Consider the following 13,184-nt stretch of genomic DNA (forward strand, 5'->3'; position numbering starts at 1 on the left):
TCAGGTCATGATTTCGCAGTTCGTGAGTTCGAGCCCTGCCTCGGGTTCTGTGCTGACAGCTCAGAGCCTGGAGCCTGGAGTTCTGTGTGTGTCTCTCTCTCTCAAAAATAAATAAACATTAGGGGCGCCTGGGTGGCTCAGTTGGTTGAGCGTCCGACTTCGGCTCAGGTCACGATCTCACGGTTCGTGAGTTCGGGCCCCGCGTCGGGCTCTGGGCTGATGGCTCAGAGCCTGGAGCCTGTTTCCGATTCTGTGTCTCCCTCTCTCTCTGCCCCTCCCCCGTTCATGCTCTGTGTCTCTCTGTCCCAAAAATAAATAAACGTTAAAAAAAAAAAATTAAAAAAAAAAAATAAAAATAAATAAACATTAAAAAAAATAAGTAAATAATAATCTCTATACCCAATGTGGGGCTCTCACTCATGACCCTGAGATCAAGAGTCACATGCTGTACTGACGGGGCCAGTCTTTTTGTTGTTTTTTTTTTTTTTTTTTTTTGAGAGGGAGAGAGAGAAACCACCAGTGGGGGAGAGGGGCAGAGGGTGAGAGAGAATTTTAGGCAGGCTCAGAGCTCAGCGCAAAGCCCAATGCAGGGCTCAATCTTAGGACCCTGGGCTTGTGACCCGAGCTGAAATCAAGAGTCAGACACTCAACCGACTGAGCCACCCAGACGCCCCTTTTTAATTATACCTATCCTGGTGGGTGTGAAGTGGTATCTCATTGTGGTTTTGATTTAAATTTCCATGATGGCTATGATGCTGAGTGGCTTTTCAGGTGTTTGTTGGCCATTTATATATCTTTGGAGAAATGTCTGTTCAGATTTTTCACCCATTTTTTTTTAGTTGGGTTGTCTTTTTATTATTGAGTTGAGAGTTATCTATATATTATATATATATAATACCTATTAATACATATTTATATATTATACGCATGTTTTGCAATGTTTTTCTCCTCTGTCTTTCAAATTTTTTTGGATAATGCCTGTTGAGGCACAGGTTTTAATTTTACAAAGTTCAGTTTATCCTTTCTCTTTTGTCACTTATGCTTTTAGTATCATGCCTAAAAAGGCTTTGCTTAAGGCCCTTCATCACCCAAGATCATTTTCTTCTAAACATTTTACGAAAGTTTTAGCTCTTACATTTATGTGTAGTATCTGCTTTGAGTTAATTTCTGTGTATCGTGTGAGGAAGGGAATGGCTGATCAGCTGTCCCAACATTTGTTGAAATGACTCTTCCCACATTAGGTTGTCCTGACATTCTTGTTGAAAATGAACTGACTGTAAATCTGACGGCTCATTTCTGAACTCTCGGTTCTATTCCACCAGTCACTACGCTTAACCTCATGCTAGTTCCACACTGTCTTAATTATTATTGCTTTGTCGTAAGTTTTGAAATCAGGAAGTTTGAGCCCTCCAACTTTGCTTTTCTTTTTCAAGACCATTTTGGATATTCAGGGTTGCTTAAATTTCCATATGAATTTGGAAATTCAGCTTGTCTGTTTCTGCAAAAATCTTAGCTAAAACCTTGTTAGAGATTGCATTAAAACCAAAGGCCTATTTGTAAAGTATTAGCATCTTTTTTTTTTAAGTTTATGTATTTTGAGAAAGAGAGAGAGAGAGAGAGAGAGAGAGAGGGAGAGAGCGAGCAGGAGAAGCAGAGACACGGAGCTTGATGCGGCGGCTTGGAACCCATAAACCATGAGATCATGACCTGAGCTGAGATCAAGGGCCAGATGTTCAATTGTCTACGCCACCCAGGCACCCCTGTGAAGTATCAATATCTGAACAATGTTTAATCTTCTGATCCATGACATACCTTTTCATTTATTTAGAACTTCTTTAATCTCTTTCAGTAAACGTTCTGTTGTTTTAAAGCCTGAATTTTGCACTTTTTATTAAATATATTCCTAAGTATTTTATTCTTTTTGATGTTATTATTAGTGAAAGATTTCTTAATTTCATTTTCAAAAGTATTTGATGCCAGTGTTTAGAAATACTACTGATTTTTAAAATATCTATTTTGCACCCTGCAACCTCACTTAATTCATGTATTAGTTTTAATAGTTTTCCTAGTGGATTTCTTTGCATGTAAGGTCATGTCACTTGAACACAGGCACCTTTACTTCTTCCTGTCTGATACGGGTGACTTCTATTTCATTTCCTTGCCTAATTGGCTTGAACTCCCTCCACCGCCGGACAGAAGTGGCAAGAATGGACACCATTGTTTTCGCCCCGTATCGCAGCAGTTTGATTATGTGGCTCCTTGACGTAGTTTTCTTCAAATTTCTTAGGCTTGAGTTTCAATGAGCTTCTTGGATCTGTGGGTTTATAGTTTACATCAATATTGGAAAAATTCTATTCATTATTTCTCTCAGTGGTTTTTTGTTGTTGTTGTTTTTTGCCTCCTCTTCCTCCTCCTTCTTGGACTCCAATTACATGTATATTAAGCCACTTGAAGTTGTCCCACAACTAGCTAATGTGCTTTTCTTGTCTTCACTTCTTTTCCACTTTTTAAGTCTCTTTCACTTTGAATGGGTTTGGGTATATTTGCAGTTCACTATTACTAGTATTTTCCTCCTCAATGTCTAATCTGCCATCACACCCACGTCTAGAAGCTCAGTGGGTTTCTATGAAGGTCTCTCAAACCTTCAGTCTTTCCTGTAGCTTCTTGAACATATGAACTATGACTGTAACAACAGTTTTAATGTCTTTGTCTACTGTTTCTATTACCTGTGACATTTCTGGTTTACTTCGACTGATCGATTTTTCTCCTATCATGGGTCATATTTTCCTGCTTCCTTGTATGCCTGGTAATTTTTTACTGGCTGCCAGACATCATGAATAGTAATTGTTGGGTGCTGGATATTTCTGTGTTCCAATAGATATTCCTGGGCTTTGTTCTGGGGCTTTGTCTGGAGACAGCTTGATCCCCTGGGGCCTTGTTCATAAACTTTATTAGGAACAGCACTCACTGTAAGGCTAATTATCCCTCACTACTGGAACAAGTCCTTCTGAATACTCTACCATGTGGCCTATGAATTACGGGCTTTTCCAATCTGGCTAGAGATGAGCCTGGGGTAAACTCAGAGGATTTTTCTCTCTAATCGTTTCTGGTGGCTCCTTTCCTGGCCTCAAGGAGTTTCCTCCCAGTGTGATCCAATCAGCCTTCAGGGAGACCCTCTGCATGTCTCTGGAGTCCCCTCTGTGGCTTCTCTCTCCTTGCTGACACTCTGTCACAGGACTCCAGCCGCAGTGGTCCCCTCAGCCCCACCCTGTCAGCTCTGCCTCCTGGACTCAGGAAGTCTGCTAAGCTCTGCCTGGCTTCCCCTCCCTGAGGTCAAGGCCTAAACACCGTCTTCTGACACCCGGGGCAACACAGGGCTCACTTCACTGGTTTCTCACTTCTCAGGGACCCTACTGAGGGAAAAGCCTACTATCTCATATATTCTGCCCAGTTTTTAGTTGTTTCAGGCAAGAAAGTACATCTGGTCCCTGCTACTCCATCTTTGCGGGAAACAACTGTCATTATGCAGATTATTTACTTAATCCCTTCAACCACACAGCACTACCAGGGAGGTACTATTACTAACCTTATTTTACATGTGAGATTCTGTAACTTGCCCAAGGTCACACAACGAAGTGACAGAAATAAAATTCAGTATCAGTCTGTGCTAGAAGCCTTCCCTCAACCACTCCTGTGCTGACAAGACCTTGAGGGGGTGCCCAACACGGGTGCCCCACCCAGAGATTGTGGGTGGGGGATGCATGTCTGTGGCCTTCCCAAACACAGAGCACACTGAAGGAAGTTCAAGGACATGGGAGAGACGGTCTGAGTCTGTATGTCTTTGTGGGAGAGGCCTTGGCCACCTCTGAGGGGGTCTCTATCTCTATGTAACTCGGTCTCTAGCTCTGACCGTGGCACTGTGTGTCTCTGGCACTGCATGTCTGTCCCCCTCAGTCACCCGCCCAGGTGGAGCCCAGTTCTAGGCGGGACAACCCCTGGAAGCCCAGAGGCAGGTGCTGCTCTAGGAACAGCAGGTAACTGCTTCTCCGCCCCCCCCCCCCACCACCTTCGTTCTCCAAACTTCCCCCGACATCACATTGCAGGTCTGAGGGGACTGTGTCCCCCAGACTCCATTGGATGGCAGCCAAGAAACCCACAGCCCAGTTACCACGTGCACACGCAGTTGCAGCCACAGGCCGCGCAGTCACAGCTGCCAGCTCTAAGAACTTCTTGGGGACTGGAACATTCTGGCACTATTTCGTTCATTTCACACAACCCTCCCAAGCTCCAGACGGGGGCGGCCCAGACATTCCCCAGAGTTCTGGGGCTCATGCTGGGCAGGCAGGTCTCCCCACCCAGGAGAAAGCTGCCTTGCTGCCTTTGGGGAAAAGGTCAGATTGGAGGCAGGTGATGAGGCTCATGGGGGTTGGGGGGAAGCCCACGGCTCCTCAGGCCCCACCCTCCCAACTGTCTGTGCCTGTGTGCCAGGGAAGGACCCCGTGTGTGCCCTCTGCGGGGGGTCCTTCTGTGTACCCTAGTGCCAGGGAGGAGCCACATACACAAAAGAGCATTAGCCTAGACATCCGAACCTTAGTTTCTGTCTTCAGAGGGGCAGGCATTCGCCCGGCGACTTCTGGAAAGTCAGCAACAGCCTCCTGCCACCAGTCTACTTGGTAACAGTTAGCTCTGGTGTCTAATCCTCTGGGGACCACAGGCTGGGCGGCTTATCCACAACAGAAACATATGTCTCACAGTTCTGGAACCTGGAAGTCCGAGATCAGGGTGCCAAAGGGGGTCTGGTTTTGGTGAGGGCCCTCTTCCAGGAAAAGTCTGCCCAAAGATTGCCAGCTCTAAGTGGGCAGACTGGTCAGCTCAGATCCTGGGATGTGACCCTCACCTCTTAATTTTACAAACCAAACTCCTAGAGCCAATTCATGGAACTTTCCCTTTTCCCAAAGCAGAAAAGGAGAGAAGGAAATTGCTTGCTCACGCAGCCAGATGATGGCCTGTCCCACCCCAGCGTCGCATTCAGAGCTGGTCTCAATGTACAGAAAGAAGCTCGGCCAGAACTTACATACGTGACACTTTTCCTGACCCTAGACTGGCAGCAGAGCTGAGGTCCAGGGCACCCGCTGCAGGGCGCGCGGCCTCAAAGAACAATGAGAAGGGAGTCCAGTCAGCCCCCAGGCCCCTGGGTGTGAGTGTTTGGCACAAGTTGGGGGGTGAGCGCGGGGGCTGGGATGGACACTGCCACCTCCCTACATCCAGGGGCTGCTGAGCTCCCCCTCACTGTGCTAAACAGGGCCTGGCAGGGCCTAGCTCAGCCGGTTAAGCGCCCGACTCTTGATTTTGGCTCCCGGGCGCTTTTTTTGTTGTTAGTTCAAGGTCACAGTTTGTGGGATCGAGCCCTGCCGTCAGGCTCTGCGCCGACAGCATGGAGTCTGCTTGAGATTCTCCCTCTCCCTCTGCCCCTTCCCCACTCTCTCTCTCTCACACAGTAAATAAACATTAAAAAATAAACAGGGCAAGGGATGCTGGGGGGACCGTGAGTGCGGGGAGAGGCAGAGCTGGAGAAGCGTTCCTCTCCACCAGCCTCTGGCCGGCACAAGCAGCTGCAGGGAGGTTCCCCTTCCTGGCCCACTGGGTAGGATGTTCCTGCTGGCTCAGGTGTGTGAACCTCCGTTACATTAAGGTCAGGGCTTGATGAGGATCAAGCCCAGGGCTTCAAGCGTCCAACACTGACTTTCTACTCCTTGCTGAGCCCCTATCTCCCCACACAGACATTAAGACTCCTAGGGGCGCCTGGGTGGCTTGGTTGGTTAAGAGTCCGACTTCGGCTCAGGTCATGATCTCACAGTCCGTGAGTTCGAGCCCCGCGTCGGGCTCTGTGCTGACAGCTCAGAGCCTGGAGCCTGTTTCAGATTCTGTGTCTCCCTCTCTCTCTGCTCCTCCCCTGTTCATGCTCTGTCTCTCTCTGTCTCAAAAATAAATAAACGTTAAAAACATTAAAAAAAAAAAAAAAAAAAAAAAGACTCCTGACTGTGGAGGCCCAGGAAATGAGCCCAAAGCGACCAGGTAGGCGGGCGTCAGGTGGGACACCAGGAGGAAACACCTTCGAGGCAGCAGCAACCAGGTACTTTTTGGTAACCATGGTTACCAGGCTGCCAAAAGAACTGAGGCACCCCACCGAGGAGAAGCGCAGTGTGGCCTGAGTGTCACAGGGTCTGTGCTGGGGGGGGGGGGGGGGGGGGGCAGGGCCAGCTGCCCATCCAGGGTGGTACGCGCTGTGGCTCTAGCATGAAGCATCCCTCATCTACTGGAAACCTGTAGCCTGTGAATCCCCAACCCCATGCTCTGACTCAGGGTGCCCTATCACTTACACCACAGAAAGGATCCCCAGTCTCACCTGGATCCCTCAGGGGTGGACCCGGACTGTGGCTGGTCAGCACCATGGCAGGGCCCTGGACCTGTCACTGTACCCATCCACTTGGGGCTTGCTAGGAACTGCTTCCAGATCAAAGCCAGACTGGCCAAAAGCAGAATCAATCCACCCTCCGCTTATGACCACAGCTGTAGGGACTATTTCTGGGGTTACTCTCCCCAAAAGTCCAGTCCTCACCCCCACCCAACCTCTTCCACCATTCCATTGTCAGGAAGGCAGGTGGGGATGACTCGTCAGGTGACCGTGGGTACGTTAGCTGTTTATCGCTATTATTTATTTTACGTACAACTTATTGTTACTTACTGCCACATAACAAATTAACGTATGATAGCTTAAAACGACACATCACACAGTTTCTGAGACAGGAGTCCAGGAGCTGCTCAGCTGGGTGGTTCTGGCTCAGGATCTCTCATTAAGTTGTTGTCAAGATGTTGAAAGTGGCTGGGATCTCACCTGAAGCCTCGAGGGGCTGGAGAACCTACTTCTAAACTCACTCTCACTCAGGTCCACACTGTGTTGGCCTCTCCACACTAAAGGACAGCTGGCCTCCCCCAGAGTGAATATGGCTGACACAGAACAAGATGTACCTGCAGCCTAACCTCAAAGAGACATCCCGTCACTTCTGCAGGACCTTATTGGTCACATTCACAAGGCTGCAAACCAGGAGGGGACCACCGGTGGCCTTCCAGGAAGTGGTCGACTCCAAGGCCTTTTTCCTTGACCACGGTACATCCCAGGATGGATACAGTCTGGGGAGCAGAGACAGAGAAGCCAGACACAGCTGTGGGAACTTTCAGCTCAGCTTTCCCCTCTGGAAAGGAGCAGGTCCTGGAGTCAGAGTGAGGCACAGCTTGCCAGGTGACGGGAGGAGGCTGCCGGGGCCCGGAGACAATCAGGGCGGCCACTGCAGCTTTGGTGCCAGAGCGAAGGCCTCACCTCTCACAAATCAGGGCTCCAAACAGCCCAGCCCCTCCCCTACTCTGAATTTCCAACTGACTGCAGTTTCATGGACCTATTCTTCTGTCACCATAGGGACTGATTCTCCAAATTCCAAAAACCTAGGATTTGCTGTCATCGATTGGTCCCCCAGCTCTGGCCCCACAGGCAGAAGGGACCCGGACAAACAGGGCTCCCACACCCACAGAGGCAGGCAATTCTGCTGACCGTGCGTATGGATTCAGCACACATTTATTGACCCTTGATCCTTGCCAGGAACTGGGCTGGAAGGAAACGCAGATACTGAATGAGACTCTGCCTGCTCATGGAAGGGAACCGACCCAGGAGGAGGAGGTCCGGACCCCTCCCCCACTCCTACCACACAGCCTGGCCAGGAGACGGTGCTTCCTAAGTGTCTGCAGGGCAAACGCTGAGACAGAAATAGCTGGCTGGTTGGGTAGGAGGCTGGAGTCAAAGGAATAACCAAGAGCCCATCTGGGGGCTGGGGTGGGGGTGGAGGGGGCAGAAACGGGTGGAAGAGTGGGGAGTGTGGGAAGGAGAACCCCTGATGAGGGAGGGATTACTGCAAACCTGGGGCCATAACTCCTCCCACTGAGGCCTTGTAGAAACTGCTGGAGGGGGTCTGCTGGACTGGGCTGGTGTCCAGGCTGGGCGTGGGGAGGGGTGGGATGCTCTCCACAGCCGGAGGCAAGGATGCTGTTCCTGAAAACCAGGTGCCCTCAGCTGCTGAGAAGGGGCAGGCTGGGGAGGGGGCCAGCTTCAGGCTGAGCTGTGCTGGCTCAGACCTCCCGAATCTCAGCAAGAATGACACCGCTCTCAGCTATAAAAAAGAATGAGACCTTGCCATTTGTGACAACACAGACCCAGAAGGTATTGTGCTAAGTGAAATGAGTCAGACAGAAAAAGATAAATACCATGTGCTTTCACTTGCAGGTGGAATCTAAAAAACAAGACAAATGATCAAAAAATAGACTCTTGGGGCACCTGGCTGACTTAATCGGAGCACGCTACTCTTGATCTCGGGGTTGTGAGTTCAAACCCCGTATTTGGTGTAGAGATTACTTAAAAAATAAAATCTTTAAAAAAACAGATTCTGGGGCGCCTGGGTGGCGCAGTCGGTTAAGCGTCCGACTTCAGCCAGGTCACGATCTCGCGGTCCGTGAGTTCGAGCCCCGCGTCGGGCTCTGGGCGGATGGCTCAGAGCCTGGAGCCTGTTTCTGATTCTGTGTCTCCCTCTCTCTCTGCCCCTCCCCCGTTCATGCTCTGTCTCTCTCTGTCCCAAAAATAAATAAACGTTGAAAAAAAAATTTAAAAAAACAGATTCAAATACAGAGAAACAAACTGGTGGTTGTCAGAGGGAAGGTGGGTGGGGGGCTATGTGAAACAGGCAATGGGGATCAAGAGGTACAAACTTCCAGTTATATAATAAATAAGTCACCGGGGTGCCTGGGTGGCTCCGTCGGTTAAGTGTCTGACTCTCGTCCGTTCAGATCATGATCCTGCAGCTCGTGAGTTTGAGTCCCACATCGGGCTCTGCACCAACCATAAGGAGCCTGCTTTGGGATTCTCTCTTTCCCTCCATGTTTGCCCCTCCCCTGCTCACACTCTCTCTCAAAATAAGTAAAATAAACATTTAAAAATTTTTTTAAAATTGGGGCAGCTGGGTGGCTCAATCAGTTAAGCGTCTGACTCTTGGTTTCGGCTTAGGTCATGATCTCGTTGTTTCGTGGGTTCGAGCCCTGCATCGGGCTCTGCACTGGCAATGCAGAGCCTGCGGGGATTCTCTCCCTCTCTCTCTGTGCCTCCCCTGCTCTCTCTCTCTCCCAAAATAAATAAACTTCATAAATTAAAAAAAAAATTTTTTTAAATAAAATAAATAAGTCACGATGAAAAGTACAGCACAGGGAATATGCTCAATAATACCGTAATAACTTTGTACCCTGACAGACGGTGGCTACTCCAATCACAGCGAGCACTGTATGTTGAACCCCTGAAATTAATATAACATCGTACATCACCTATACCTCAAAAATAACAAAAGACGCTCTTCTCAAACCTCCTGACTCCATCCAAATTAATCAAGTCAGTATGAATTGAGCCATTCCAAGCAACTGTGAGGACAAAGGTGGTTGACACAGACATGGCCCTGGCCTCTGGAGCCCACGGAGACCGGTGGGAAAGTGGGGAGAGAATTCCAGCCAGAAGGCTGAGTTCAAAGACACAGAGTTCCGAAGGGGCTTGTGTGGCTGAGGAACTGTGTGTGGTCCCCGACAGAGCCTGAGAGACCCTTGGAGGGTCCTCACTGCAAATCTCCCTTTGGCAACAGCGTTCAGACATTACCAGAAACAGGAAGTAAAGGTAGCATGGGGGTGCAGGTGGGGGTGGGAAGGACAGGGAGTAAGACAGGCAGGAAATGGGACACCAGGGATCTGGTCTAGAGTTATCACTGCCCTTTTATGGGAGGAGGGAGAGCATGACAGCCCCAAGTTCCAGGTGATTTCCCCAGGTGGCTCTTTTTCATTTGGCCACACAGGTAGGGAGGACCCTCTCTTTCCTGCAGGGTGTGTGGGCCCCTGCTTTGTACAAACTCTACCCACCCAGCAGCCCTCCCCCCCACCAGGCTTCACATCCCCCCCCCACCCCTCTTCTGCACTGAGGCCCTCCCTGAGCAACTGCTCTCCCCCAACCAAGCTGAGCTCCCTGCTCCAGCAATAGACCCTGGGCAGGTCTCTTGCCAAAGAGGGCTTCCCAGGCCTTGTTCACCTGTTCTTTCCCCACGGCCCTGCCAGAGCTGCAGCTCCGAGACAGAGGGACTACTTTGAGGTTCCGCCAGGGCCAGGATCACTGAACGTGTGTATCTCCAAGGCCCACGTGGCTGCCACCATCTAGCACCACTGACCCAGGTCCTTGACTCTCAGGGAGATGGGCAAAGCAGCCAGAGGGCGGGGAAGACAAGCTTGGTGGGGACTTGGAAGTCCCTGACAGGTGAGCATGGCTGAGTGTAGGAGAACCAGGTGATTCCCGCCTATGACACGGCCACGGAGGCCACTGGAGGAGCAGCAGACTAACCTCTGTCAGTGACCCACCCTTTCTCCCTGAAGAGCCCTGGCCAAGCAGGAGGCAGGCAACCATCTGATGAACTCGGCTGCAGTTGGGAAATGAATCTTGGCGCAGCCTCAGATGGGCTCAGGGTGAGACACTCCAGTCTCAGCCTATGTGGCTCAGAACACCCCCTCGTTGCACCTGGAGCACAGCCCCCTGCAGCAGCTCAGGAAGACCTGGGACCGCAGGACAGTGACTCCAGGGCTGATGTCCAATGCTGCCTAGTATCACTGCCTGGCACTGTATGGCTGACACAGTAGGTACTCAGGAAAAAGGCACGGGCGGGACCACCCTCCAGTCTTCTCCCACTAGCAGAGACCTCCCTCCCAGGGCACGCGTCAAGACTGGACTCTGGTGGGGGAGTACCCCTCCCCCTCCCACCGCTAGCACTAAGTGTTCTTTGCTAGTCTTGCCCCAGTTCCTTGTCCCCAGGGCTCAGACACCCCCTCCTGGGCAGATGCTGCCCTGGGGCTGACTCAGTCCTGGGAGCTTTGTGTTGAAGGAACCAAGAGACCAAGTAGGAAGTGGACCAGGCCAGTGCTGAAGCTTCAGGGCAAGCTTTTGACTCTGGCCACAGCTCAGCTGCCCAAGACAAGTGTGTGACTATGTCTCCACCTTCCAAGGTCCACAGAAGTGGGAGTGGGGTAAAGTACCTTAAAAAAACAAAAACAAACAAACAAACATCTTGCCCAATGACGCTGCACAACTGCTTTCCCACGCTGGAATACATTCTGGGAAACGTGATGACTGTCACCTTCCCGCTGAGCCTCCTGAGGGGCCTCTCACCCCCCCCCCCCCCCCCACTTCTAGGAGGGTCGCTGGCCTCTGAACCGTCGCAGGCGCACCAGCCAGGCTGGGCGGGGGGGGGGGGGGGGGGGGGGGGGGGGGGGAGGGGAAGGGAAGGGCCGACCCGAGGGTGCAAACTGTGGGGAAGAGCCACCCGAAGTCCCGCCCCGGAAGTCCAGCGCAAAGTAACCAGCAGACCGCCCCCACCCCCACCCCCACCCCCAGCTAAGCGCTGAAAGAGACGTCAGACTAGACTCTTCACAAGGACAAAAAAAGATAAAAACTCTCTCAATGTGGGCCCTGGAAACAAATACTCTCTGGTCCACTCCCGGCAAAGGCCGCGGCCCTAGAACGGGGTGCAGCTTCTGCTACAGTCCTCACCGCAGCCACGGCCTCCAAGGCGCGCCCCGGCCCTGCAGGCCAGCCCTGGGGGCGGCGAGGGGCGCCCCGGTCAGGCCTGGCGGGAGCCGCAGCGCCAAGACCGACCCGGGGCGCGGCAGGGGGAAGAAGGGACCGTCGAAGGCCGCGAGCGGCGGGCAGCCGTAGAACTGGGCCGGGGGGACGGGGCGGCGCGAGGGCCCCAGCTGGCGCAGGCAGGCCGCCAGGTGGCCCAGCAGGCGAGAACGCACGTCAGCCGGGACGCCCTCGCAGCCGGCCAAGAAGCGATTCACCTCCTCCAGACACTCGTTGAAGCCGGCGCGGTACTTGCCCAGGACGGCGGGGTCAGCGCCGAGCGCGGCTGCGGGGGCGGCAGGGGACAGGCGGTCGGTTCCCGCCGCGGTGGCCCTGAGCGCCTTCCGTCACCTCCCCCTCCCGCGCCCCGCCCGCGCCTCACCTGTCACCTGTACGCGTCGCAGGCTTTGCAAGTGCCTCACGGTCATCTCCAGGATGTCCGCTTTCTCCAGCTTCGAATGGCGGGAGCTCTGGGGACAGGGACGGTGTGGGCGGCTGGCAACACAGCGGCGCGCCCAGGCTCCCGGCACCCGCCCCCCCTCCGCCCCTCGATCCCACCTCCGGACCCCGACTCACATCCTTCCTGAAGGCATCCAGGACGAGGGTCTTGAGCTGCGCGAGGCTTTCGTTGATGCGCGCTCGGCGCCGCTTCTCCATGACCGGCTTGGAGGACTGCGGGCCGGGCTGTGGCTGAGTCCCGCGTGCGTCCGCCCCACCCCACGCCCCCCACCCCGCGCCCGGCAGGTCCCCACCTTTCGGTGTTCCGCCGCGCTCCGGGGCTTAGCCGGCGCTCCGGCCGGCGGCGAGGCTCTCGGCTTCCCCGGGGTCTCCGCGGGCATGGTGCGCCCCCGCGCCTCCGGGCCCGCGCGGAGCGTCGCCGGCCGCCGGGCTACTTAAGGCGGCGCGGCCGCAGGGCGTGTGAACTCGGCTCCGCATTCTTTCCCACGCTCGCGCCAGCCAATGAGCGGCTGCGCTCCCCCTCCCCGCTCCCCCCAGCACACTCGCGGGCTGCGCGCGGGGCCGCCCGCCCCCGGCCGCGGCCCCCACCAAACGTCAGTCAAGCCTGCGCTGCGGGCCCGCGACAAAGGCCACCGGAGGCGTCCTGCCCGCGCCCGCCTCCAGCTAGGCCGGGACGACGCGGGAAGGGCGCCTGCCCCCGCCTCTGCAGCCGCGGCCGGAGCCGCACGCCTGCGCCGGGCCTCTCCGGCCCGCCCCGGGCAGCGGACCCCGCCCCGCCCCGCCCCCCTCCCCGGGCGGGGCGGAGTCGCAGTCGCGAGGCTCTCACTGAAGCCCAGTGGAGTCCGGGTGGGGGTGGGGCGCGGAGTTCACGGTGGGCGGCGCGGGAAATCTGAAAGGAGAATTCTCCAGGGGAAGTGGGTCACACGCCCCACCCCCGCCCGCCCCGGGATTGGCGAGCCTTAGTCCACAGGCCTCCCGTTTTCCT

At 53.7% G+C, this 13,184-nt stretch overlaps 1 protein-coding gene across 2 annotated transcripts; it reads right to left on the reverse strand.

Annotated features, from left to right (window-relative positions):
- Nucleotides 1–9,241: 9,241 nt before the first annotated feature.
- HES4 (hes family bHLH transcription factor 4) lies at nt 9,242–12,950 on the reverse strand. 2 transcript variants are annotated; one of them, XM_045475176.1, is made up of 4 exons: nt 12,493–12,950; nt 12,317–12,412; nt 12,123–12,210; nt 9,242–12,026 (listed from the first exon to the last, which is right to left on the reverse strand). In XM_045475176.1, the coding sequence occupies exons 1-4, from the start codon at nt 12,577–12,579 to the stop codon at nt 11,665–11,667; spliced, it is 633 nt and encodes a 210-aa protein (XP_045331132.1). In that variant the 5' UTR covers nt 12,580–12,950; the 3' UTR covers nt 9,242–11,664. The 2 variants fall into 2 exon arrangements, with proteins under 2 accessions (XP_045331132.1, XP_045331133.1); XM_045475177.1 differs by having other exon boundaries at nt 12,317–12,413; nt 12,526–12,948.
- Nucleotides 12,951–13,184: the final 234 nt, after the last annotated feature.

This window comes from Leopardus geoffroyi, chromosome C1 (assembly GCF_018350155.1).
Source record: "Leopardus geoffroyi isolate Oge1 chromosome C1, O.geoffroyi_Oge1_pat1.0, whole genome shotgun sequence".
Classification (NCBI taxonomy): domain Eukaryota; kingdom Metazoa; phylum Chordata; class Mammalia; order Carnivora; family Felidae; genus Leopardus; species Leopardus geoffroyi.

What these genes read in the sequence shown, in the direction of transcription:
- HES4 (XM_045475176.1), bottom strand. Translation starts at nt 12,579, where the DNA reads ATGCCCGCGGAGACCCCGGGGAAGCCGAGAGCCTCGCCGCCGGCCGGA. An exon ending in GCGCGGCGGAACACCGAAAG is followed by an intron (nt 12,413 to 12,492) that starts GTGGGGACCTGC and finishes CCCGGCCCGCAG; the next exon opens with TCCTCCAAGCCGGTCATGGA. An exon ending in TGGATGCCTTCAGGAAGGAT is followed by an intron (nt 12,211 to 12,316) that starts GTGAGTCGGGGT and finishes CCCTGTCCCCAG; the next exon opens with AGCTCCCGCCATTCGAAGCT.